This window comes from Bos taurus, chromosome 11 (assembly GCF_002263795.3).
Source record: "Bos taurus isolate L1 Dominette 01449 registration number 42190680 breed Hereford chromosome 11, ARS-UCD2.0, whole genome shotgun sequence".
NCBI lineage: Eukaryota > Metazoa > Chordata > Mammalia > Artiodactyla > Bovidae > Bos > Bos taurus.
This window is the reverse complement of record NC_037338.1, coordinates 10,134,309-10,159,156: the sequence shown is the minus strand read 5'-3', so window position 1 is coordinate 10,159,156 and position 24,848 is coordinate 10,134,309. Positions and strand designations below refer to the sequence as shown.

Sequence of the window (24,848 nt, the reverse complement as noted above, 5' to 3'; positions counted from 1 at the left end):
ACTTCCGCAGTCACGGACCTCCGCTCGGTGCGGATTCTCCTCCGGTGTTAGCGGTGCTGGTGCCTAAGCCGCCGCCCTGGGCTCCCCAACCAAGAGGCGGAACGCCAGGAAGGAGAGAGACGGTTTCGGCACAGGGTATGGAGGGCCCAAAGTACGCTCTCAATAAACACTACGTGACATCAACAGCCCTCTTGTACCACGGTGAAGACAGTGAATAAAGCGAAAGCCATTTGCTCCTGGCTCGGATGACACGCCTTCTGCAGCCTCTCCCTCTCTGCACCCTGCTGTGCTAGATCTAGGTTAACACCGTCTTAAGTGCTGGTCCCTACCACCGCAGGGATTATAAACCTACCAGAGGGTAACCCCACTCAGGTAACTTCAGATTAAATCTGTGGACTCTGGAGTAGCTAACGCTTACACGTGAAGGTTCTACAGCCCACTATTCTTAAATGACTAAAAATAGTAATGAGGGGAGTACAGGGTACTGTAACATAGGCCGTGGGGACTGATTTGGGTGTAGAAATTCCACCTCTGGTTCCTGAGGAATTACTTTGTAGTAGTGTCCCAACCTGTCTTGTGTTTAGCCTGGCTCCTGGGATTGAAGAGGAAGTGACATCTAGGCTCCCTGCTTTCTATTGCTTTTCCCGTTTCTCCTGGGATCCAACACTAAAGTCTTACTCCCAGGATTTAGCTGCTAGCGTCTAGCCCTGAGATGTCCTTACTGATGGGGAACTGTGCCTGAGCCTCCCAAGGATGCTGACTTCCAGGTTTCAAGCTGTGATTATGCCCTTTACTCTGGATTCCAGGCAATTGGAGTAGTTATCTTGGATTGGCTTTTCAAGTCCAGGCTCTCTGTAGCTTGTGGTTCTCAGATATGCTTTCTTCCAAGCTCCCAATTAAGCTTTTAAAATATGCATTTCTAAATGTCTGGGCTTCTTCAGACAGAGATGGGGAGCTCTGACTAGCTTCTGATGAGGGTCCTTAGGATTCAGAACTGGTCCCCAGGCAGGAAAGAAAAGATAAGTGCCAGCGAGGATGCTGGTGCTGCCTCAGAGCAAGCCAGGCCTGCTGGTTTCCTACCAAGTAAGCATCAGGGCTAGGTCCTCCTCCCCACAGTGTGCTTAGCAGCTGAGCTGTCTGGGTTGGAAATACTCCAGGCCGAAGAGGGGGCTCCAAGCTCTCCAGGCTGTTGAGGCTGCTGCTGGGCAATTCCATGGTCTGAACCTCATTACATGCACCTGGTAAAGCAGGAGGGGAAGGCAGGTGGCTAGCGAGGGGGACACTAAAGCCAGATTGAGGATAGGAATGGGTTACGAATAATGAGCTGGGGCGAAGAGAGCCTGGAGCTGGGGAGGGAGAGTGACTCACAGCAACGGGGAAGCCTCCTGTGGACTTGAGTCTTGGGCAGGGGCTGCTGCAACAGACACAACAGGGCCCCATCCAGCCGCTGGAAGATGCTGAGCATGAACAGAGTCTGGCGAAGTTCTGGGGACAGGCCCCACTGCTCCTCCTCCAGCAAGTCCCTGACCACTCCAAAGTCTTGTCTGAGCTGCAGCGCCCCCTGCAGGCTGAAGGCCAAGATACAGTGTGGCCACCTGACCCTCCTGCCTCTCCAAACTGCTCTTCCCCACCATCCCCCTCCCTTTTTTCAGCTCTGTTCATCGCCCTGCCACTTCCTTCTTTTCTTCTCACCTGAACCGGATCCCATGAGAGAGGATGTGGTCAAGCCAGGCACCCAGGATGGCGGTCAGCGCCTGGCTCAGGGCAGGGGCCTGGGCTTGGGGTGGCAGTCCGTGCAGTCCTTGCAACACAGGCTCCAGTACCCTGCGGACCACCAACCCAGCATACTCACTAGGAATGCTGGGAAGTTCTGGAGTGAGAGAAGAGAAAGGACAGGATATGAGGTTAGGGAGATCCCTCCAGCCCCTAATGGAGCATTTGGGGGAAGAGGGTAGGATTTCAGGGTGTGGGGACAAAGAAGGTGAGGACAATGATGGAGGCAGAGAGGTGGAGCCCCTCAAGGACACAGAGGGGCTTGGATACTGTTACCCTGGGAAGCCTGGGAGGGAATGCCATGATGAGTTACCAGAACACAGACGATGCCTCCAGTACCGACCCCGTGGCATGTGGAGTTCAAAGTCCTGTGTGGCTTGTTTATGACATTCTTGAAAAAAGAGACTCAGTGACTCTTCAGGCAGGAGCTATGGGAATAAGGAAAAAGTAAAAGGGCTTGCTTATTCGTGAGGGATTTGTCAAGTCGTACGCTCTTCTAAATCTGAGGTGTTTATTAACCTGGCATCCATAAAGCCCCAGAACAGAATTGTACGCATAATTGTATGGGCTTGGGCATTTTCCGAGGAGAGATGCTATAGCCTTTACTGAGTTTTCCAAAGGCCTGGACTGAGAAAAGATTATGGACAATTGCCCTAAGATTACCCTGCTCTCCTCAGCTTGGTTTAGAAAATGGATATCCTCCAGGTTAATTTTATTCCATAGGAACATTAATAGGAAAAAAAAAGATGGAGACACCCTCACTACCACCAATGTTCAAAAACAAATGCTACAGAAAGGGGTCTGCATGATCTGCAGACAGGCAGCAGCTGAAAAGAGAAAAGTGAATTGTATGATCTTATGTCATCTATGAAAGGAAGGCAAGGACTGCTTGTAGATCAGGAGCAATCAATATAACTTTCTGAGATTTAGGAACCTTTGGAATGTCCTCACACTGAATATTCTTTATAGCCACTTTCATTTCTCCAAAGCATTATAACCCACAAACCAAGAAAAAGTCCATGTGCTGGTTTGGTTTCTCTGGTTTGATAGGTTTTGTTTTTGGATGGGGGAGAAGACAGCAAAAAGAGAGAGGTGTCTACAGCCCATCTTGGAGAAGAACCCCAAGAATTGGGGTGTGTTGTGGCAGGTCTAAAGAAAAGGTGACTGTATGCCTGAAGCCTGAAGAGAGGATGGGACTGGGTTGGGGGGTGGGGGTGGGCAGACTTGGTTGGGGAGGGCCCCTGTGGCTCCTGATACATATTCTGACAACAGCCTATCTAAATCCAAACTCTTCTTCTCTTAGCCCAAACACCAGAACCCCTTTCTCCCTTATATATGATAAAGAAGTTACCCTTTTGCCAACTGACATTTGTTAGGAAATTCTGGACTCAACACTCAGGAAATACAAGGTCACACTCTGAGACAGTTTTTTCTATGAGACATTACAGTCCAGCTGAGGAGAAAATTCACATCTGATTCTTCTTTTTCGTCCCAGTGATGTATGTAGTTGAAAGTGCAGAACAGACCCAGCAGTGGAGCAAGGCACGAAACTAGACGGCGTTGCATTCACATGGTGAGCATGCTGTCCCTGCGCCTTTTGCTCTGTTCTCACTGCAACTACCAAGAGTTGGACCTTTCTCGTATTATGTCTCCCCACTTCCCTTCTATCTTGACTGCTATAGCTAGATCAAACTCTTATCACTTACAACTTACAATGGCTCCCTATCACTTAAGAGATACAGTCTAAAATCTGTGGGCTGCCCTCCACATCTTGATGACAACTTACTCCTCCACAATCCTCCGCCCCTACTCTTGACATGTGCATGCTAGGGCAAGTATATGCCCATGTACATGCACACACACACAAAGGGAGCTTTTGCTTTGGTCAGGCCATTTCCCCACTACTCCCCCAAGGAACTGTGAACTCCCCACCTCCAGTAACCCCTGCTGCTCCTCTGAGGCTACCCATCTACCAGCTTGAGCCACAGGCCCTGTATGGAGCTTCTGTTACCACATGCTCACCAAAGCCTTCCCTCCCCAGAGCTCCCACAATCATCACTGCCCAACCCTACTCATGAAGAGTCTTCTGGGACATGTTGAATTGAGAGAGGACATGGGAGTAAATTGATGTAGAAATGCCCAACAGGCAGATGCAGATGGTGGGTTAGGGCTAAAGTGTGAGGGTTCACAGCACCTTGGTGCAGAGAGAGGAGCAGGGGGCCAGGGACTAAACACAACCATGCCCCTATATTCAGGGCAAAGAGACATCTGGGTAGGAACAGAAAACAAAAAGCAGAGAGACATCATCCACAATAGGAACAGATAGAGTGTAAGATGGAGAAAGATTAAAATACAAGAGTTTAATTCATAAATTTAGAGGGAAATAATCAAATATTAGAAGAAACAGCCAAAAATGTATGAAAATCACCACTGTAGAACAGGGATTAGAAGTCGAGGTGGAAGCAAAGTGCTATTTTTTCATTACAAGCCTTCTAGAATAATATTTTGAGTTTTAATAAAAATACAAGTTGTACTTTTACCAAAAAAAAAAAAAGAAACATTCTATCAAAAACTAGTAAATAAAGTCAATCATTTATCTTGCTTATTCTCTACAAAATATACCTCAAAGTAACCAAATAATTTTTGAGGCAAGTTTCACTTGGGACTTCCCAGGTGGTCTAGTGGTTGAATCCACTTTCCAATGCAGGGGACCCCGGTTCAGTTCCTGGTCAGGGAACTTAAGAGCCCACATGCAGGGGGCACCTGAGCCCCCACACTCTGGCGCCCATGCACAATGAAAGATCTCACATACTTCAACTAGGATTGCACATGCCACAACTAAGACTCAGCCAAATAAGTAAATTAAAAAATTTAAAGTTTTACTTTGTAAGAGTAATCTGATTACTAATGAAGAAAGGATGACAGAATTAGAATGTCACCACCTTGCACCCTCTAATGAAATAATGGATATAGACAGTGATCATCAGTGGCTGTTAAAGTCACAACAGGAGAGCCTGACATAGGAGTTGGGGGTTGGGATATACAAACAAAAGAAATTGACCATGAGTTGATTGTTATTAAGGCCTCAGTGGTAGGAATATGGAGGTCCATTATATTCTTCTACTTCTGTATTCTAAAAAAAATTTCCATAATGAGAGGACAAAAAGTGGATTTAGTGGCAGTCCACACAAGAAGATACATTCGTTCAGTGGCAATTCCAAGGCACTTGAGTTGTTCTACCACCATCACAACCACCCCAACCCCCAAGCTGGTGCCTCTCCTTACCTGGATCTGCACAGTCAGCTTCCGGATCTCCAGGCCCAGCTGCTGCTCCACATCCAGAGCCAAGCTTTCCTCTGAGGCCAGGTGAGACAAAGCTTCTGCCTCCTGCAGTAGAGGCTTTGATAGAAACAGAGTCAGCTCTGAGCCCACCGCAGGATGCTCCCCACGTGTTCCCTAGCTACTCACAGGTAAGTCCTTCTGGATCAGGAGCAGGAAGGAACCTGGGGCCCACGCTGCCAGATGCTGCTGAGTTCTGCTCCAAAACCAGAGCAAGGTAGTCTGCAGGGTACAGAGCCCCAGGGCAAGGGGTGCAGGACCTGAGGAGAGGAGGGACAGAATATCTGAAGGGATATGGAGCACCTTTGGGAAGAGGCAGGTTTCAGAACAGAATAAGGAATAAAGGGGGTATCCTCAGTGTTCTCCTATTCCCCCCATCCCCAGCACCTTGTCTCACCTGGTGGCCCGCAGAGGAGGAGTCCTGACCTGGGCTCCCGGAGGGCATCCAAGAGAGGAGGGAAGAGCTGTTGTAAAAGTTTGGTGGTACAGGAGGATGAGGGAAGGCTGCTCTGATTTCCACTAGCAGATCCCAGGACCTGGCAGAAGCCTGAAGATGAGGGGTATGGTTTGATAAGGAAGGGGCAATCTGGGGCTTGTGTCACTGCCATTACCCCTTCCTCCTCACCTTGATCCCAGCTCCAAATAAGAGATTGATGAGTTAGGTTGCGACACAAAGAAGCCAGCTCCTTCTCACACTCCTGAGGCAGTGATGCTAGTGGAAGAAATGACTCTGGAGCCTGAAAACAAGGTCTCTCTTTTCCACAGCCACTGCCCCCACTCAATGATGGGGGAAGAGGGGAAGTTTCTCCCAAGACTCAAGGCTGGCATGGAAAGCAAGACCTTGCCTTGAAAGCTAAGAAGCTTACAACCTGAACCCCCAGGGCTTGGGTGGGGTGGGGGATGTTCCTTCTAAAGGGCCTGCTTTTGTAGTCTTGTGGCAGGTGAGTGAGGTGTATACGGAAGTAAAAGACTCCAGCCTTCCCAAACACCCACCCAGGCCCATCACTCACCCTGACCCAGTGCCTGACTCAGTTGCTGTGCCGCTGCCCTGGAGTCCCTCCAGGGTCCTAGACTTAAGTCCAGGCTCTGAGCACAGGCTGCCCACAGCAGGGTCCAGTACTGGCTCCACAAAGCTCCGGCCCCTCCAAGCCCCAGTTCACTGCTGGCTGAACCTGTCACGCCCCCCAACAGGCCCAGTAGCCCTGGCAACAGCTCCCGCTCCTCTTGGCACCGTCTGAGGAGCTGGTCCCTCAAGCCAGATCCCCTGAGCGCCTCATCCAGCCAATCTGCCACCTGGCAACCCCGCTCCCCCGTCAGGAGGCGGAGCACACGGCCGGGGGGATACGGGCGCGCTGATGCTGGGACTTGGCTGAAGACTTTCCCCTGCAGCTGGTGGTACGCCGGAAGTGCCAGCAGCAGATCGGCGAGTTGGGACGACAGGGCTGGGGTGGCGGGCGCCCGGCCCAGAGCCCGAAGCCGCATCTCAACAGTAGCATCCAAGCGCTGGGCTGCTAGTCCGACGGGGCGTGCCAGGAGTAGCGGGTGGGGCATCTCCAGAAGCCTGCTTCGCAGGATCGCCCCTCCGGAAAGGTGCTGTAGCAGGTCGCGGCACAGCTGAAGCAAGAGGCCGTGGCTGGGAGATGGAGCGCCGGGACTCAGGATCCTCAGGAAGCGCACGGCCGCCTGTAGGTGGAGGGCGCAATCCCGCGCTTGGAGGAGCTGCTCCCGCTCGCGCTGCAGCCGCAGCAACACAGCCCTGAGACGCCGTAGCGCCGGAGGAATCAGGCCGCCAGCGGCCAGCTCCTGCCCCCAGTCTACAGCGCCAGCTTCACTGTGCTCTCCTGCGTCCGCCGGCGCCACCCACCACGGCTGCTCTTTCGGAGCCCCGTCAGGCCGAGGGTCCTGGCAGAGGATGCTCCGGGCGACCGGCAGCCCTGGCCAGCCACGAACGTCCCGCTTTTTCTGCCACTGCTCCTCCTCGGCGCCCCCGGGCTGCGCCCGTAACGGCGGCACGGCAGCCAGCGGAGGCAGAAGGCCACCACAGCGAGACGCTTGGGCCATGGGACACCGTGTCCGGAACCAGCCTAACGATTCCCACCACCCCGCACTGCCCAACGCCCGCCACAGCGGCGGCTCCGCCCTATCCCCGGAGCCTTCAGCTCTTGCCAGGGTGCCGCCGGGACCGTCATGGACTCTCTGACGCTCCGTAAGCACATGCTTCCGCCCTCGACAAAGATGGCTGCATCCTCCGTCTCACTTCGCCCTTGGCCGGTATCAAATACCCTACTGTCTTTCATTCTCGCGTCACTGTTGACGGGGATGGCGCCGATTCCGAAGACTGTGGGCTAGTCAAGTTAGGTAAACAGGTGAGACAAGACCAGAGGGGGTCCAGGAGGGCTCCGCTTGGATCTGTTTTCAGTGGGATTTTGTGCTTCGCTAGGCGAGCAGAGGGCTCCGACGCGCTACCGCTTTAGTTTCCTGTAGGCTTTCCTCTGCGGCCTGGCTGCCCGCTGGGGGTCGCTGCTGTCTCCAAACACTGCAGGGTATTCGGTGCTGAGGGCTGCGGCGCCGCCGAGGTAAAAAGGACTCCATGGGAATTCCCTGGCTGTCCTGTGGTGCTCTCCCGGGTCTTTGGAGAGGAGTGACTGTGGGGCTTTGGAGAAGGCAATGGCAAGCCACTCCAATACTCTTGCCTGGAAAATCCCATGGACGGAGGAGCCTGGTAGGCTGCAGTCCATGGGGTCGCTACGAGTCGGACGCGACTGAGCGACTTCACTTTCACTTTTCACTTTCACGCAAGGGAGAAGGAAATGGCAACCCACTCCAGTGTTCTTGCCTGGAGAATCCCAGGGACGGGGGAGCCTGGTGGGCTGCCGTCTAGGGGGTCGCTCTGAGTCGGACACGACTGATGCGACTTAGCAGCAGCAGCAGCAGAAGACTGTGGGGCTTACTGTCAAGCAGCGCGATGCAAGTGGAGGGAGGGTGGGGAGCCAGGGACAACTCGGCAGTAATAAGTGGGCAGGATTGGGCAGAGGAGGGTTGAGGATTGGGGAATGGGTAGTTGAGGATTGGGGATGGCTCAGTGATAAAGAACCCACCTGCCAACACTGGAGACGTGGATTCAGTCCCTGGATGGGGAAGATCCCCCGGAGAAGGAAATGGCAGTCCGCTCCAGTATTCTTGTCTGGGAAATCCCATGGCTAGAGGAGCCTGGTGGGCTACAGTCCATGAGGTGACAAAGGAGTCAGACACTACTTCGTGACTAAACAACAAACAACAAGGAGTTGCTTGGGGAAAGATATTATGAACAGAGGGAACAAAGGCGCTAAAGCAAAGAAACCTTAAAAAGAACTTAAGTGAAGTGAGACCTTAGCTATGGGTTTGAGAGAAGAGGCGAGAAGGAGGACAGTAAGTGGCTTGAAAAAATGGCACACGGGTCTGGATGTCCTGAAGTAGGTGGGAGGGCTATTGAGGGAGGGACAGGATCAGATTTGGGAGCACTGAGAAGCTATACTTCCAACTGCTTCCTGGTTATCTCAAAAAAGCAACAAATCCAGAAGTTAATTCATCATCTTTGCAGATTCATTGCATTTCCTCTAATCTTGATTAACCACACAAACTTCCTTCCAGTTGCTTTATTCAGAAATCTGAGAACCAGTCTCCATATTCCTCTCTTTTCCTTTACCTCATTTGTGTTCAGTCACAAAATCTACTTCTGAAGTGTCTTTTGGATCAAACCCATTATTTCCAGTCCTGCTTCTGCAGCCACTGCCCTAGTTCAAGAATTCATTATTTCTGACTTGAACAGTTGTAAAGACCTGCCGACTAAACATTTCACGCCTAGACTCATCTCTTTCCCCAGTACTCTTTCATTTGAGCATTTTACTCCCTAGATCAGATCCACTCGCATCACTAACAAGACAAAATCCAAACTCACTAGATCACACAGGGTTCTTCAGGCCCAGCTCCTGGCTGAATCTCAATTACAGTAGCCGCCTCACCCATCTGGGCACATTCAGTGTACACTTGTTGAGCACCAACTATGTACTGCACACTGTTTTAGGCACTGCGAAGAAAGCATTAAGCCAAACAGACAAAAATCCCTCTATTCATTGAATCAGGAGTGTCCAGTGGGGGCAGCCAGTTAACAAATAAACAATATGTCAAATATGAGAAGTGTAAAGAAAGATAAAGCAAGAAGGAGGTTAGGGAGCACTGAGGAGAAGTGAGAGGTTTCACTTTTTAAATGGAGTGGTCAGAGAAGTCCTCCCTGGAAGATTTAAATAGGGATCTGAAGGGGGTGAGGGACTGAGCCATTCACTGGGGAAAAAGCATTTAAGGCAAAGGAAATCACACATACAAAAGCTCTGAAATGGGAGCACACTTGGCGCATTGTAGAAACTTCAAAGGAGACTGCTGCAGTTGGAAGAAGATGAAAGGGTAGGAGGTGATTTCCTGAAGAGATTGGGTGGCCAGATCATGTGTGGCCAGGTCATGAATTAAGAGAGTAGCATAGACTGTGTTTTGGGGAGAAATAGAAGGTCAAGGCAGGCCTTTTTCTGTTTGGTTTTAAAGATGGTGTACACTTACTAAACTACTGCACAATTGCACTCGTCTCACACGCTAGTAAAGTAATGCTCAAAATTCTCCAAGCCAGGCTTCAGCAACACATGAACCGGGAACTTCCAGATGTTCAAGCTGGTTTTAGAAAAGGCAGAGGAACCAGAGATCAAATTGCCAACATGCGCTGGATCATCGAAAAAGCAAGAGAGTTCCAGAAAAACATCTATTTCTGCTTTATTGACTATGCCAAAGCCTTTGACTGTGTAGATCACAATAAACTGTGGAAAATTCTGAAAGAGATGGGAATACCAGACCACCTGACCTGCCTCTTGAGAAACCTATATGCAGGTCAGGAAGCAACAGTTAGAACTGGACATGGAACAACAGACTGGTTCCAAATAGGAAAAGGAGTACGTCAAGGCTGTATATTGTCACCCTGCTTATTTAACTTATATGCAGAGTACATCATGAGAAATGCTGGGCTGGAAGAAACACAAGCTGGAATCAGGATTGCCGGGAGAAATATCAATAACCTCAGATATGCAGATGACACCACCCTTATGGCAGAAAGTGAAGAGGAACTCAAAAGCCTCTTGATGAAAGTGAAAGAGGAGAGTGAAAAAGTTGGCTTAAAGCTCAACATTCAGAAAACGAAGATCATGGCATCTGGTCCCATCACTTCATGGGAAATAGATGGGGAAACAGTGGAAACAGTGTCAGACTTTATTTTGGGGGGCTCCAAAATCACTACAAATGGTGACTGCAGCCATGAAATTAAAAGACGCTTATTCCTTGGAAGAAAAGTTATGACCAACCTAGATAGCATATTCAAAAGCAGAAACATTACTTTGCTAACAAAGGTCTGTCTAGTCAAGGCTATGGTTTTTCCTGTGGTCATGTATGGATGTGAGAGTTGGACTGTGAAGAAAGCTGAGTGCCAAAGAATTGATGCTTTTGAACTGTGGTGTTGGAGAAGACTCTTGAGAGTCCCTTGGACTGCAAGGAGATCCAACAAGTCCATTCTAAAGGATATCAATCCTGGGTGTTCTTTGGAAGGACTGATGCTAAAGCTGAAACTCCAATACTTTGGCCACCTCATGCGAAGAGTTGACTCATTGGAAAAGACTCTGATGCTGGGAGGGATTGGGGGCAGGAGGAGAAGGAGACGACAGAGGATGAGACGGCTGGATGGCATCATCAACTCGATGGACATGAGTTTGAGTGAACTCTGGGAGTTGGTGATGGACAGGGAGGCCTGGTGTGCTGCGATTCATGGGGTCGCAAAGAGTCGGGCACAACTGAGCGACTGAACTGAACTGAACTGAACAGAACACTTACTAAGGAAACAATCCTCATTAGAACCACAGAATGTCCAGGGCAAGCCTTGAAGGGACTTGCCTTATTTTGTGAATGAGTAAGCTGAGGTCCAGAGAAGTTAAATGACTTGTCCAAAATCAAACAGCCGGGCAGTGGCAGAGACAGAACTAAGGTGCAAGCAGCTCTGCTCCAGCACAGTGTTCTCTCCAGCTCTGTGCTGCCTGGCCAGTTAAGAGCAATAAAAACCAATGAATAACAAGCTTTTAAGTTATATACCACAGGCTATGTTAGTGCTGCTTTTTTGAGTGAGGGCAGAGAGAACTGGAGGGGCTTCCCTGGTGGCTCAAGTGGTAAAGAATCTGCCTGCAATGTGGGAGACTCAGGTTTGAACCCTGGGTTGGGAAGATCCCCTGGAGGAGGAAATGGCAACCCACTCCAGTATTCTTGCCTAGAGAATTCCACAGACAGAGGAGCCTGGGGGGCTATGGTCCATGGGGTTGCACAGAGTCAGACACGACTGAGTGACTTAGCACACACACACAAACTGGAGTTGAAAGAGTCTGGAAAGGCTTTAGGCAGAAATGGGATGTGAACTTGAACTTCATCTTGAAGGTAAGGCAAAGTGTGGTGAGAAAGAAGCTCAGAGCCAGAAAGGATTCTAGGACAGCTAGGGGAAGACCCCCAAGGCTGGAAGGAGCCTGGTAGCAGAGGGAGGGCAGCAGCTATGTAAGGGAAGACTGGAAGAGAAGACTGGAAAGCTTAGCCGGGGGGCTTTTTGTAAGGGTCCAAGTCCCAGGCTAGACTCAATCTTGCCTGTGGCCCTGGCATTGGAGGATTACTGGAAAATTTTGAGACAGGGCGTAATTGCTGAGAACTTGGTTTGGGGAAGAAACACATAAAGTGCAGGGAAGGGGCCAACCAGGAACTGTGGCACTCATTTAGGCACTGAGCTAGCCCCAGGGTGGATTATATGGGGATGTTCATATTCAAGGATATGACAAGGGACACAGCTGGAAGAGCAGGTAAGAGGGCTCCATCTCAGGGGCCTCATTGTGGCTGAGTAGGGACAGGATGCTGAAGAGGGCTGGACTGAATGCTACCTTCAGCCCTTGGGAAAGCAGGAGAATTAGTGAAGGGAGGCGATAACACCATGAAAGCCAGCAGCGTGTTTTGAGATGCTGAGCAGGGAGAGGTTGGCCTGTCAAATTCTCCAGGCTGGGTAGCTAGTTTGTGGTTGCCGTGGTGGAGAGGTTAACCCAGCCAAGCTCCTTGCCCTGTCTCAGAGTTCCCCACAATACCAGCCTCCCTTCCCCTTCCCATCCCAGGACATAGTGGGTTTTCTTTGATGGAAAAATGATCAAGAAATGATGGCTTGTGGAGAAGGATCCTCCAGGAAGCCAAGCAACCTGCTAAGGAGCTGATGCCTGAGGAGGAGCATGTGAAAGAGAAAGCAGAGAAGAAAAGACTCTGGAAGAAGGTAGCTGGAGGGCAAAGGAGTGGGAGCCCTGAGGGATTTGGGGGCGGGAGTAGGAAAGAACTGAGGATGGCTGGGGAGCCATTAGGGCTCAGGGACGGGAGGGTCTCCTGGAGGCCATTTGGTGCAGTGGTTGTAGAGTCACACTCTGCTGCCTGGGCTGGAATCTGCCTGCTTTCTAGGAGCCCTCTGCCTGGTGACTGTCTAATCTGCTTTTTCACATGTAAAATGAGGATGACAACAAAACCTACCTCAGAGAGCTTCAAGATTAAGTGACATAGTGTATGCAAAACTTTTAGCCCAGTAACATGGCATATAGTATATATTGTCCACATGAAGAGCTGGTCTCAAGTTACAAATTTTGTTTGTGGATGTGTGTGGATGTTTAAGTATAGTGCTCAAAATACGTCCTCCTCTTCTTTGTCATTGTTACCACAGCGTCAAAAGGATCAGAAGCGAAGAGAGTACTTGGAGAAGGATGGCAGGGAGTCCAACACGAATGTCTGCAGGCAGATCCCAAGAGCACCAAGTGCCAGGAGGTGGGACTGGAAAAGCAGGCAGCTCAAGCTGATCCCAACTCTAGCTATTCACCTTCCCTTCAGGCTGAGGCCGTTACAGATGGCGATGGGAGACCCCCGTCCAGCTCTGGGAACTCAGCTCAGGGACAGTGTAGTGAGGAAGAAGAAAGAGCCTCCCTCCTTCCCTTCATGGTCTCTGCCTGCCCTCTCCTCCCACTACTCTAGGACATACGTCATCCCTGCCCTTCCTTAACTTTCCTTTCTGCTCACAAGACTCACTGGATCTATCTGTTAATAGTACTTTTGTGTCTCTGGCTTTCAGCAAGGTTGGAGATTGACCCCTCAATGCCCACAGAGAAAAGGGACTAAGTCATTAGCCCCAAGGCAGAAGCCTGGGTCTCCAAGAAAAGATGAACCGGGAGGAAGGAAGTACTCCAAAAGAAGAGAGCCCTAGGCAGAGTCATAAGGCAGAGGTGAGGAGGTGGGCGGAAGAACCTCAGCTAGAACCAGGGGAAGGGATGCCAGAGGGCTTTGGGAAGAGAGGTGATCTACTAAGGGTTGAGGGCAGTGACTAGTAGAAGGAGTTCTCTGGCCCCAAGGTTGAGACACCAGGGATCAAGATCCATCACTGTCCCCCTGACCCAGGGTAGTTTCCTCTACAGGAAAGTAGGGCTGATTCGATCTTGCAGAACTGTCATGAGGACTCCATGCGTTGCATGATGCAAAGTGTTTGGACAAAGGAGAAGGATTTGGGGAGGCTGAGGCCTTGACTTTGCTTCCCATCCCTAGGTTATCTCCAGGACTGCTGGCAGCTGCCTTACAATAGAGCCAGGAGCTGGCAAGTGAGATTCTTTCTCCTTCCTCACCTATCCCTCCCTAGGATAGCCCCATCTGAACTTCCCACTCTCCCTTCTCCCCAGAGTTGGGTACCAGCTTTGCTCAAAATGGTTTCTACCACAAGGCCATGGTCCTTTTCACCTGAGTCTTGAAGCTCAACCCCCAGGACCACTAGTAGGTGGGGGGTGGGGGTGGCCTTTGTGCTGAGCTATCAGGGCAAGGCGGGGTGCCAAGGACCCAGACTTTGGCCCACTTTATTTTTTATCAGGTTATTTGGAAATTGCTCATTCTGCAGTGAATGGCTGGGTCAGCCAGTGTGAGCCCTGACTGATGTAGCCCCTGGGGCCTCTTCCGCCTGGGCAAGGCCTTGATGGTACTGCAGGTAATGGGTCTGAGGTTGGAAGCAGAAGAGGAATTTGGGTGGGATGGGGTGGGGATCAGGTGTACATTGACATTTTCTAGTTAAGCTATTACCAAAATGTGCTAGTGGTACTAGGAGCTGGAGCCAGTTTGAGAAAAGGGAAGTTTTAACATTCCTTGACTTCGCTGACACCTCAACCTTCTGCTTTCTAATTCCTCTGGGACCAAAGCATTTTGAAGAGGCAGCGGTGTGTTCTGGAGACTCTGAGAGGCGGGTCCCAGCCTGACGCAGTCTGGGAGCTAACATTCCTGCCTCCTGCAAGTCACCCTGGTAAGGGGATCAGGCCCGCTCTTATGCTGAGAGGGCAACAGAGAGAACTGGCCGAGATTGCAATCACAAGTGGTGCTGCTTTCTGCCTCAGACAGGTAAGGGGTACAGGATGCATAGGATAAGGGGGGCATGGGCAGCCCTGCTGGAAGGTGTCCAGTGGCCCCTCTCTCCTTCCTCAGCAGTACCAGCGAAGAGGAATCTCTGGGCTGCCTCCGTCAACTGAATTTCTCCATCCATTTTTCCATGTTGAGCTGGGGCCTTTAAGCCTCTTCTCCTGCAGTTGCCCTGGAAGTACTGCCCCAAGGGCCTCTGGCCTTCTATCTCCACCCTTGCATCATCCCCAACCTGAGCCAGTCTGGTCCTTCCCCCAGACTCAGAGCAGAAGACCCGGTCCTCTCCACCTCCAGGACTCCTCAGAGGGCTGGGGCATCCTGGAACTTGGGCCCCAGCATCTACCTCACACCAGATGAAGGAGAACCTGTCCCTGATAAGGCAGGGCCGTGTGTGCATCCCACGGGGATAAAGGACACGGTGTAGGAGCAGTTCATTGCACGTTGTGAGACCTGTACTCTAAAACCATGGATGGGAACAGGCTGGCAGTCATACCTCTTGACACAGAGATAGTCATACCTCTTGACACAGAGTGGATGCAGGGCTCCTTTCTCTGCATCCACTGAAATAGCCTTTCTTTGGTTCTTAAGCAGATGGCTTCTGGGAGCAGTAAGGAAAAATAAAATCCCCCAAGGCTCAAGAAGAGATCTAGACAAAAATTCAGATTCTCAGACTATAACAGACCTGTCTGTAGGGGCATCTGAAGCTTGCTCTTGGTCTTGGGGAACTCACCAGCCAGAGCTCTGTGCTCAGGAATGGGGTCACAGTGATGAATAAGGCCTAAGTCTTGATCTGCAGCTTGATGGAAGCCCACTTCTTCCTAATCCCAGTTCTTACCCTGTCCTCTCCAGCCTCAGTTCTCATACCTTGCTTCCTGTCCACACTTCTACGCATATTCTGACCTCTCCTTTGTCCAGTGGTTCTGATGCTCACCTCCTTCCACTGCTAGAAGATTCACCAAGGGTATGCATTTGGGAAGCCCCTTACCAGCCCCTTGCTGGAGCTGGCAGAATCCGTACATCTCCATATGCCCCACCTGCTGGCTCTCACGCTGATGGAGCCTCAGCAGATACACGGGCTTCTGCCCCTTTGGTTTTCCTCTTTCTCCACTCCAGCGCTGGGCATTGTAACCAGCGTTTCCCCCGTGTGAATTTACTTCGTTTTTCTACCCAGGATCACTGCCCCTAAAAAAACTAAAATTCTCTAATTTCTCTATAAGAAACACGACCTCCTTCTAGTTTTTCCTCTAAGATCTTGACAGCTCCTCCTGGCTGGTTCCTCCCTGGCTCTGCTTGGGACTCTCAGTTCATTAAAATGTGGATCTGCAGGCGTCCCAGAATGCTTTTCTTTGGAGAACGGTTTATCAGGATAAATGACTCTTGCTGCCCTATGGGTCTTACTCAACACCATTTGTACCTAGAGATAGGCGGCTCTGAGACACCTCCTTTGTTTAAGGCCTTCCCAGATTCTTTTGTTTACAGTTGCAGGCCTCTTAAATACTGTATGGTGGAATGCAGGCTGTCATTACAAGTTGTGTCGCCTTGGGCAGATTTCTTAACACCTGTGCGTCAGTTTCCTCTTCTGTACAATGTGGGCAATCCCTACCTCACAGGGCTGCTATGAGGGCTGAAAGAGAAAGTATGAGAAAATACCTACCAAAAGTCTGGAACATAGTGAGTGTTCAATAAACTGGTTTTTATCTGAAATTGTCCTACACATTCATGATTCCGACACCAGAAAGAGAGGGCTGTAACTGAACTGCCACTTATCTCACAAAGTGCCGGAGTTTGTGGGACTGAGGTTCGCAAAGCACGTCCCCTGTGCCAGTAGCATCAGTGTCGCCTGGCAACTTTTCACAAATGCAAATTCTCAGGCCCACCCTAGGCCTTCTGAATCAGAAACTAAGAGTAGGGCGCAACAGTTTATGTTTCAGTAAGCCCTCCAGGTGATTCTGAGGCATCCTGATATTTGAGAAGGTCTGTTCTTGGACCTGGGCTTCCCTGGTGGTTCCGAGGTAAAGAATCTGCCTGAAATGCGGGAGACATTTGATCCCTGGGTTGGGAAGATCCCCTGGAGGAGGGCATGGCAACCTACTCAAGTACCCTTGCCTAGAGAATCCCATGGACAGAGGAGCCTGGTGCGCTACAGCCCATAGGATCACACAGAGTCAGACATGATTGAAGTGACTCAGCAGCAGCAGCAGCAGCAGCAGCTCTAGGACCTAGGAGAGGAGACACCCATCCAAGAGGCTATTTTGGTGTTACAGGTTTGAGTTTTGTTTATTCAAGGCTTGATTATAAGAGGTGGCAGCCCTGGGCTTCTAAATTCTATTTAGGAAGGCTTAAGTAGAGGAGGGTTCTAGCCTCTCAAAAGCAATGTCCCCTGCCCAGTGCCTCTTAGACTGTCCTAGGCTTGAATCTTCCCCAAGAGCCATAGGACTCCTGACACCTTGCCTCCACTTTATCCCACACTCACACTGCTAACTGGTAGGGTTCTGACCCAGAGCCATAGGACTCCTGACACCTTGCCTCCACTTTATCCCACACTCACACTGCTAACTGGTAGGGTTCTGACCCAGTGCCTTAAACAAAGCAGAATGACCGAACATCGTGGTTTTCCTGAGACAGGGATTTCCAAAGGTGTGGAACTTTCTGTGCTAAAACTGGGAAAGTCCTAGGCAAACACGAATGAGTTGGTCATTCCAATTTAAAGTTTCCAGAAAGGCAGACTTTAGAAGAGCATGAAGGGAATACAGAAGGGATCCTGAACAGGAACCAGGGGAGGTATGTGTGTGTTGTATATGTGTACTGAAGAGGCAACACAGGTGCAAAGAATACTTTTTGTACATGATAGATGACAGGTTCTTAGCTCTATACTAGTTAGTAGTCATTATCTGTTCCAGTCAATGATGGGGAAGCAGGAAGGCACCTAACCAAGAACCAGGATGGCCAGCTCAGGGAAGACCTGCACTCCCTCCCCATCACATGTGGGAGGATGGTTAATCAGCAGCCTTAGAAATTATCTCAGGAAAGCCTGCTGGAGGAGGTGGGCTGGGCTCTCTACCCGGCAAGCAGCTACCCCAAGCTCTGCCTCAGAGTGTAGGATCAGTCCTCCCCACCGTCCTGGGGCCACCACCACCATCCTGGTGGGGACATTTTCCCACCAGCGCAAGGTGGGGTGGAGGTCCCAGAAGCAGGGGTACGTCACCTCTCCCAGCGCTTATCACTTTGCCTGGGTCTCAGTGTAGGACTCTCCTGGGGAAAAAGACAAAAGTCGGGACCCTATTAACAAATGGCCTCAGGGTGGGGAAGGAGGAGAGGCAGGTGGGACGCTGTCACTCTGGCACCAGTCTGTTAGGTGCAAGGTCTGCCAGGCGGCGGCGGATCAAACCCCGAGTGGCGTTCTGGAACTAAGGCGACCTCTGAAGAGAAGTGACGTGAAAGTCGCTTAGTTGTGTCCAGCTCTTTGAGACCTCATGAACTATACAGTCCATGGAATTCTCCAGGCCAGAATACTGGAGTAGGGATAGCTTTTCCCTTCCTTGGGGAATCTTCCCAACCCAGGAATAAAATCGGGGTCTCTCGCATTGCAGGCGGATTCTTTACCAGTTGAGCCACCAGGGAAGCCCAAGAATACTGGAGTTGGTAGCCTATCCCTTCGCCAGCGGATCTTCCCGACCCAGGAATCGAACCTGTGTCTCCTGCATTGCAGGCGGGTTCTTTACCAGCTGAGCTACCAGGGAAGCCCCAAGGCGGGGGCTAGAGGAGGGGTTGGCAACTATCAGAGTCCAGTGCCCTTCCCCTCACCCAGCGTCCCTGGAGCAGAAAGCTGACAAGCACCAGATCTGAAGGCTGGCTGGATGCCTGGGTCTACATCCTGATTTAGGGGTTCTTCTTTTGTAAAACGGACATAACCGTATCACCTACCTTATAGGGTTGCTATGAGAGTTAAAGGAAACATCGGATTTACAGCGCTCGGCACAGTGCAAAGCATGGAATCTTCGCAATAATCAGGAGGTTTTGCTCTGGGCGCCAGGATTGAGGAGTGCTGCGAGAAGGCAATGGCACCCCACTCCAGTACTCTTGCCTGGAAAATCCCATGGACGGAGGAGCCTGGTAGGCTGCAGTCCATGGGGTCACTAAGAGTCGGATACGACTGAGCGTCTTCACTTTCACTTTTCACTTTCATGCATTGAAGAAGGAAATGGCAACCCACTCCAGTGTTCTTGCCTGAAGAATCCTAAGGACGGGGGAGCCTGGTGGGCTGCCGTCTATGGGGTCGCAAAGTCGGACACGACTGAAGCGACTTAGCAGCAGCAGCAGCAGCAGCAGCAAAGTCTGGACTTTATTCTCAACAATCGGGGAAGGTGGGCGTCTGGACTGTGAGCCGGAAGGGGCGCGGATCGACACCCTCCCTCCTACCCCGGAACCCGGACAGGGCGCGGGGGCGCGGAGGTCAGCGCCGCAGAGCCCTCGAGGCAGCTTTGCCTTCAATCGTCCACCTGTATCTCCTCGTCAGAAAGGTGGAGCTCAGAGTCAGGCCGGGCGGGGCCAGGGCCGAGGCCAGGGGCGCCGTCCGGCAGCGCGAGGCGGCACTGGGCTTCTGGGGACAGCGAGCGCAGCGAGGCCAGGTCGGCGCGCATCTCCTCCACGTCGCGCTTGAGCTTGGCGCGCCGGTTCTGGAACCACGTGACGACCTGCGCGTTGGCCAAGCCGAGCCGAGACGCCAGCCCGTCGCGCTCGGACGGCGCCAGGTACTTCTGAAAGACGAAGCGCCGCTCCAGCTCCAGCACCTGCTGCGCGGTGAACGCCGTGCGTGACTTCCGTCGTCTGCGGCCAGCCTGGCCAGAGCCCAGCGCGCCTGGGGCCGCGCGGCCTGCGGGGACAGGGTGGGGGTCAGCCAGGATCCTAGCCTGGGGGAGTCAGACTTCGGTCCTCGAGGAGAAGCGGGCGTGGGGTCAAGTCAGAGAGGGGGGAGGTTTGGTGCGGAGCCAGAAGGCGAACCCGAGCCAGAGCCGCGGACCCTTCCCGAACTTTTCGAGGGGCGACGGTGGTGTTTCAGCCCGGGGGGTGGGGCGCAAAGTGGAGCCGGCCTCAGGGTACCCTTGGGAGGCAGAAGGATGAGGGCATCTCGCGGGGTCGGGGGACTGGGAGGAAGGCGGGACAAGCCAGAGGAGAACGGGCGCACCGTCTGGAGTACAGGGCGGGGACTCTGAGGCCTTCCGGAGCCCCTGCTGGAGCGGACTTGCAGATCAGGCCGGCACCAGTGGCGGGGGCCGACCATGGTCAGAGTAGGGGCAGCCAGCTGGCAGAACCCTAGCCAGCCAGGGTTCTGTAACAGAACCCTGATCATGCCCTGTTTTAAACTCGTGGGTGTCGGGCATTCTGGGCTTATTCGTTTTGGATGACACAAGCACACTCTCTTCGGGCCCAAAAGGGGGAGAGTGGGGTACAAAGGGCGAGGAAAAACAGAGTCCAGAGTCCCGCGGCCCTTGCGGCTCTAGGGCCCCTCTGCTCCTTCAGCCCTCTCGAGAAGAGAGCAGCTTGGAGCGGAGCTTGGTCACCCGGAGAGGCCCGAGCCTCACCTCCCAGCATTTTCTTTGCGGTCCTAACCCTAGCTCACTTATTTACAGCCTTTTGTCTCCTCTCCGGCCTTTCTCTGTCGCGATTGCTCCGCCTACAGCGAACGGACCCAAGGGTCGCTCAGTTCTCGACAGTCTGGTCCTTTCCCCCGGCGCTGACGGCCTCCAGGAGCGGCAGCGGAGCCTGAGAACTAACGGCGGGGAGGGGAGGAGAGGAAGAGGCAAACCCCGGCACATGGGCCGCGGGCAGGGTGCAGGTTAGGGTAGCGGCCAGGGTGAACGAAGGTTCGAGACCAGGAACCTGGAAGAGGAATGGGGAGAAGGCCAAGTCACAGTGTGCGACCTCGCCAGAATTATACCTTCAGAGGGCTGCGGTGTGTGCCCGTCAAGTCCGCGGAAAGTTTTACTAGTCAGCTCCTCCAGCGCGCACAGCGGCGACGTGGGACCCTGGTTCGACTCTGGAGGCCGCGACACAGAGGGCCTTCGGGGAATCATGCACGAGCCTAGGATGTCTGCGATGCTGAAGGATGTTAGGGATGTCCGGGGCTCGGATCCCGAGCTCATGGCCAGCGGGGCTGTGGCGGGCCAGCCGCCTGCCGCGCTCGGCTCCGCAGCTGCCTGGGCCCCAGCGCGGCTCCCGATCTGGGCCCCCCGCCTCGGACCCGCCCCCCGCGCTGGGCCCGAGCCTGTGTGCCCCTCCTCCTGCGCCCCCACCCCCCACCCCAGGTCCGCGGTGGGTCTGGAGCTGGTAGACGTCCCGGCAGCGGTATTTCTACAGGGTGGGGAGGTGCGGAGAGAAACCGGCGGAACTACCCGCCAGGCCGGGCCGCAGGGCTACTCTGCGCTGCCAGACGCGGCCCAGTGCACACTCGGGCTGGGCCCGTCCTGGGCGGCCCCTAGATTCTGTGTACCACAGACTCCCCGCCTAGCCGCAGCTCTGGCTCATAAAGTCGTCGGCAATAAAATTGCCTTCCCTGGCCCCAACGGCTGGGGATTTGCGAAATTTCAAGAAGGAAGAGCAGAGCTGACAGTGGTAGGGTCCCCAGCCTCACCTAGTAAGAACCTCTATCTCCTGACCTGGCCCCCTCGTCCCGCCCCACCCCTGCGGAACTCTCTTAAAGAGGTCCGGCGGCTGGAAGTTATTAGCGCGGCGCTGGGGGCTGGGGGACTGGAGACTTGGAAGGACCGGAGGGCAGGGCGACTGTAACCGGGGATTCTGGGGATGCCACGGGGAAGCAAGCGCAGGTGAGTGGATTCTTCTGGCTCTCTGGCCGAATCCAAGGCCGTCCTGCCACGTCTCAGAGGCCTCGAGGAAGTCTAAACACACGGAGAACCGGCCGGAGACCTGGATCTCAGGAAAGAGAACACAGCAAACCAGAGCTGCTGTTACTGCCCAGGAGGCCAATGAAGACTGGCCTCCACAGAGGGCCTCCTGATTAGTCTTTCCATCTATCAGTCGATCTGTCTGTCTTTGTCTTCCTATTAAGCTCCTATAGTTGGAGTATGGGTCCTTCAGTCTGGAGAGGCCCAAAAACCACCCAGCATCTGCAACAGTGGGAACCACTCACTGCCCCAGAGCATCAGGGCCACTCACTGTAGAAGAGTAACCTCAAGGGCAGACTTCATCTACCCAACCAGATCTGGAGACAGAACCCCTACAAACCCAACTGCAAATTCTAAGACCAGGGATATTCTTTTCTATTTTATCCGAGTCCCGTCTTCCTTCTCTCCCACACTTATTCTAGTCCTGGGCTCACACCACATCCTTCCACTGTAGGAAGAAGGCAGCTCTGGGACAGCACTGCTCACCAGTGAAGGTTCAACAGGGCAAGGATTTTGTTCATAGGTCACATCACAGAGGCAGAGAAGCCCTGCCACTCCTGGGGAACTCACCATTCCTAGGGAACGCGGGGTTTTCTGTTTTCTTCAAACAGTGCCATGAAGTCCCTCCTGGTCACCTTCTCTGTAGACTTCCTCCCACGATTTGTGCTGTGATCCCCTGAGTCCACCTGTCTGCTCTGGGGCAAGTGGAGCCTGAAGATGGGGTGCACCAAACAGAGCTTGGGAGAGCCAAGACACCTGGATAAAGATTCCTTGACAAGGACAGGAAGGCACTTTGATAATGGGGGTCAGGGAACCTCATGTAACCGGAGGCATTGACCTAGTCCACATCCAACAAAGATGGAGAAACACAGGGTCTTCTTGATAAAGGACTCCCTCCAATGACACTCCCCGTCCCCTGAGACACACCCAGATACTCACATAGTACCTTCATGGCAGCCTAAGCAATAAACTCAGCCCAGTGGGCCCACTGTTGGGTCAGAGAGCAGACAGTGGAAAGCTGAGAGGCCTCAGGACCTTGTTAACTGATTATTAATGGTGGCAGGTGGCAGAGAGGCAGGAGGCCTCAGCCCTCTGAACCATGCTGGTGGTTTCACTTAGTCTGCAAAGAAGGTTTTTCTAGGGAGGCTGCAGGAACTGCCTAGCTCATGTCCTGCCACCAAAAAGACACTGTGACCTTTACTCATGCATCTTCTATGTAGCTTTTATGTCATCTCTTCTGCTCTTAGTTACTCTTGTGTGTTCTTGTGGAGCGCTCCTGAAGGGCCTTTGCTTTCCTCCCCTTCTGTCTCTCAACCTTTTCCCCTTGCCGCCAGGCTTACAGAAGGGGTTGGACAATGGGCTTGGGCAATCCCCAGATGTGGGTTTTGGGGAGGAGAGGGAAGGAGAGACTAGTCAAGGGAAGAGGTTGCTGACAGCAGAGCCCAGCTAAGGTCATCCCAGCAGCCAGGGATTTGTCCAGACAATTGTGGGGCCTCAGGAGGGGACTTTTCCCAGCAAAGCCCCTGGAACCTGAGCTGGGGAGAAACCAGATCCTCTGAGGGGTGTAGGAGGAGGGGGATGATTAATGAGGGAGATTAAGAGATTAAACCTGGGTTGAGGAGGGGGTGTTCAGCTGTCTCCTAGGCTTCCCCCAAGCCCAACTTGACAGTGGCTGCGCTCCAGTGCACCTCTTCCTGCCGTATCACCCATCCCCATGGCCCCAGCCTCTCTGCCCTGGGTCCTTAGAGAAGGACTTGAGCCTACATTCCTGCCTGCCACTCCCCTTCTTTGATGGATTCTCCCCATTGTCCCTTCAGAGGACATTCGGGGGCCCTCTGCTCCCTCACTTGGTAGAGATCCCCTCTTTCTCACTTTCTCTTCAGAAGACACCTCCACTCCCACTTAAGGATGCCTTCTCACACACACCCACCACCCTCTTTCAGAATTCCCTTTCCCCATCACCCCCATCTTATTTCTCATTCCCTGCCACTGCATCTCTGACTTGCCTTTGTCCATTTCACCCTCTCATCTTGTAGATGCCTCTACCCAGGCCTACCCCCGATGTACCCCCTCTTCTTGATATCGGCTCAATAAATGGCCTTCAGGCCCCTGGATTTCCCACCGTACACGTTTCTCTGAGTTCTGTGAGTGAGAGAAGCGGGGACGAGGATCCTCAGAATAACCTCCTAGGGGTGGTGGATGACCGAGAGGCGTGCTTCTCCTCACCATCCCCCCATCTTAGAGAAAACCTGTTAACCAGGATGAGAGGGCCATGAGTGTTTAAATGAAGAAACTCCAGACAGAAGAGCTGGGGCCGGAAGTCCTTCCATTTCACACACCTCTGGGATGGTTTTCTCTTTCAGAAAACGTTAATGCAGAGTGACCCGATTCAGACATAAATCTTCCTTACTTCCAGAACGCTGGGTCTGTGCGTTCTTTAGGCCTTTTACAAAATTCTCCGTGCAATTGCTGCCAACTCGGGGGGTCTGCAGACTGGGGTGGGGGAGCAGTGGGATGCTCACCACCTCCACCACAGCCCGACACTGGCATACCCCTTGAGGCGCACTGTCCCTGGGAAGTCCCTTTTCCCTGTCTCCTTACCATCGCTCACCTCCAAGTCCTGGGAGAGGGACCAGCCTGAGAGGGACCTGTACTCCTCTGTGCCAAAGGGGAGAGCAAGTCTCAGTGCCCAGGTGAACGTGGACCACGAAAAGAGCTTGGTGAGAAAGGGCATCAGGAGCACGGGCAAGCTTGGCCCTGCAGGTGAGGACTGACATTTCCACCCTGGCACCCCATGAGGTCTGGGGCAACTGGGAGCATGCTGGGGCAGCCCTACAGCTGCTTCTCTGAGCAGGCATGTGTGTTCTGGGCCACTGAGCCCAAGAGCACTGCGGGCTTGACTTGCCCACCCTGGCACAGATAGAGACCCAAGTGATTCCGAGGGGCAGGATCTGTGTGGGGCAGGCTGGGGAGCGAAGTAATGGACCCATAGCTAGAGAATGGCGAGGTACCTGCAGATGGCCTGCATCAGCCGGCTGCCACTGCTGCTGAAAAAAGAAGGCTCTGCTGAGCTGGGGGTCAGGCAGGGAGCCATGCCACCCCAGATCCAGGCCTGAGTGCCTTCTGGGGCTTCTTGGCTGCATGTCATGTGTCATGAAAGGCCTCATCCTAAGGCTTGGTTCTCAGGTCTCCCCCAGAGTTATCTTCTGATTGGGCCTGCTAGACATCAAGCTGCCGCCAAGCCCCAACTGGACTATTATGCCAGAAAAAGTCCCCAGGGGTATTTCCATTCTCCTTACCTCCACTACCCCACCCCACCTG

At 52.7% G+C, this 24,848-nt stretch overlaps 3 protein-coding genes across 13 annotated transcripts; 1 reads left to right on the top strand and 2 right to left on the bottom strand.

Moving 5' to 3' along the window:
• Positions 1–28: 28 nt before the first annotated feature.
• CCDC142 (coiled-coil domain containing 142) lies at positions 29–7,254 on the bottom strand. Of its 2 annotated transcripts, XM_002691199.6 has the most exons (9): positions 6,123–7,254; positions 5,738–5,824; positions 5,510–5,659; positions 5,242–5,372; positions 5,059–5,172; positions 2,087–2,201; positions 1,693–1,870; positions 1,369–1,568; positions 29–1,238 (listed from the first exon to the last, which is right to left on the bottom strand). In XM_002691199.6, the coding sequence occupies exons 1-9, from the start codon at positions 7,171–7,173 to the stop codon at positions 982–984; spliced, it is 2,283 nt and encodes a 760-aa protein (XP_002691245.1). In that variant the 5' UTR covers positions 7,174–7,254; the 3' UTR covers positions 29–981. The 2 variants fall into 2 exon arrangements, with proteins under 2 accessions (XP_002691245.1, XP_005212527.1); XM_005212470.5 differs by lacking the exon at positions 5,738–5,824.
• Positions 7,255–7,338: 84 nt separating this feature from the next.
• LOC789027 (putative uncharacterized transposon-derived protein F52C9.6) lies at positions 7,339–16,329 on the top strand. Of its 9 annotated transcripts, none has more exons than XR_009496374.1 (6): positions 7,339–7,478; positions 12,318–12,469; positions 12,905–13,005; positions 13,307–13,826; positions 14,090–14,203; positions 14,412–16,329. XR_009496374.1 is itself a non-coding variant. In XM_059891712.1 (6 exons), the coding sequence occupies exon 2, from the start codon at positions 9,783–9,785 to the stop codon at positions 10,983–10,985; it is 1,203 nt and encodes a 400-aa protein (XP_059747695.1). In that variant the 5' UTR covers positions 7,339–7,478; positions 9,770–9,782; the 3' UTR covers positions 10,986–12,469; positions 12,905–13,005; positions 13,307–13,826; positions 14,090–14,203; positions 14,412–16,329. The 9 variants fall into 9 exon arrangements, 7 of the variants coding, with proteins under 7 accessions (XP_059747695.1, XP_059747696.1, XP_059747691.1 ...); XR_009496375.1 differs by having other exon boundaries at positions 7,339–7,688; XM_059891712.1 differs by having other exon boundaries at positions 9,770–12,469.
• Positions 16,330–16,766: 437 nt separating this feature from the next.
• Positions 16,767–20,768, bottom strand: LBX2 (ladybird homeobox 2). Of its 2 annotated transcripts, none has more exons than XM_059891387.1 (2): positions 19,811–20,004; positions 16,767–19,498 (listed from the first exon to the last, which is right to left on the bottom strand). In XM_059891387.1, the coding sequence occupies exons 1-2, from the start codon at positions 19,973–19,975 to the stop codon at positions 19,079–19,081; spliced, it is 585 nt and encodes a 194-aa protein (XP_059747370.1). In that variant the 5' UTR covers positions 19,976–20,004; the 3' UTR covers positions 16,767–19,078. The 2 variants fall into 2 exon arrangements, with proteins under 2 accessions (XP_059747370.1, NP_001179057.1); NM_001192128.1 differs by lacking the exon at positions 19,811–20,004 and adding an exon at positions 20,564–20,768 and having other exon boundaries at positions 19,113–19,498.
• Between the last annotated feature and the right edge of the window lie 4,080 nt (positions 20,769–24,848).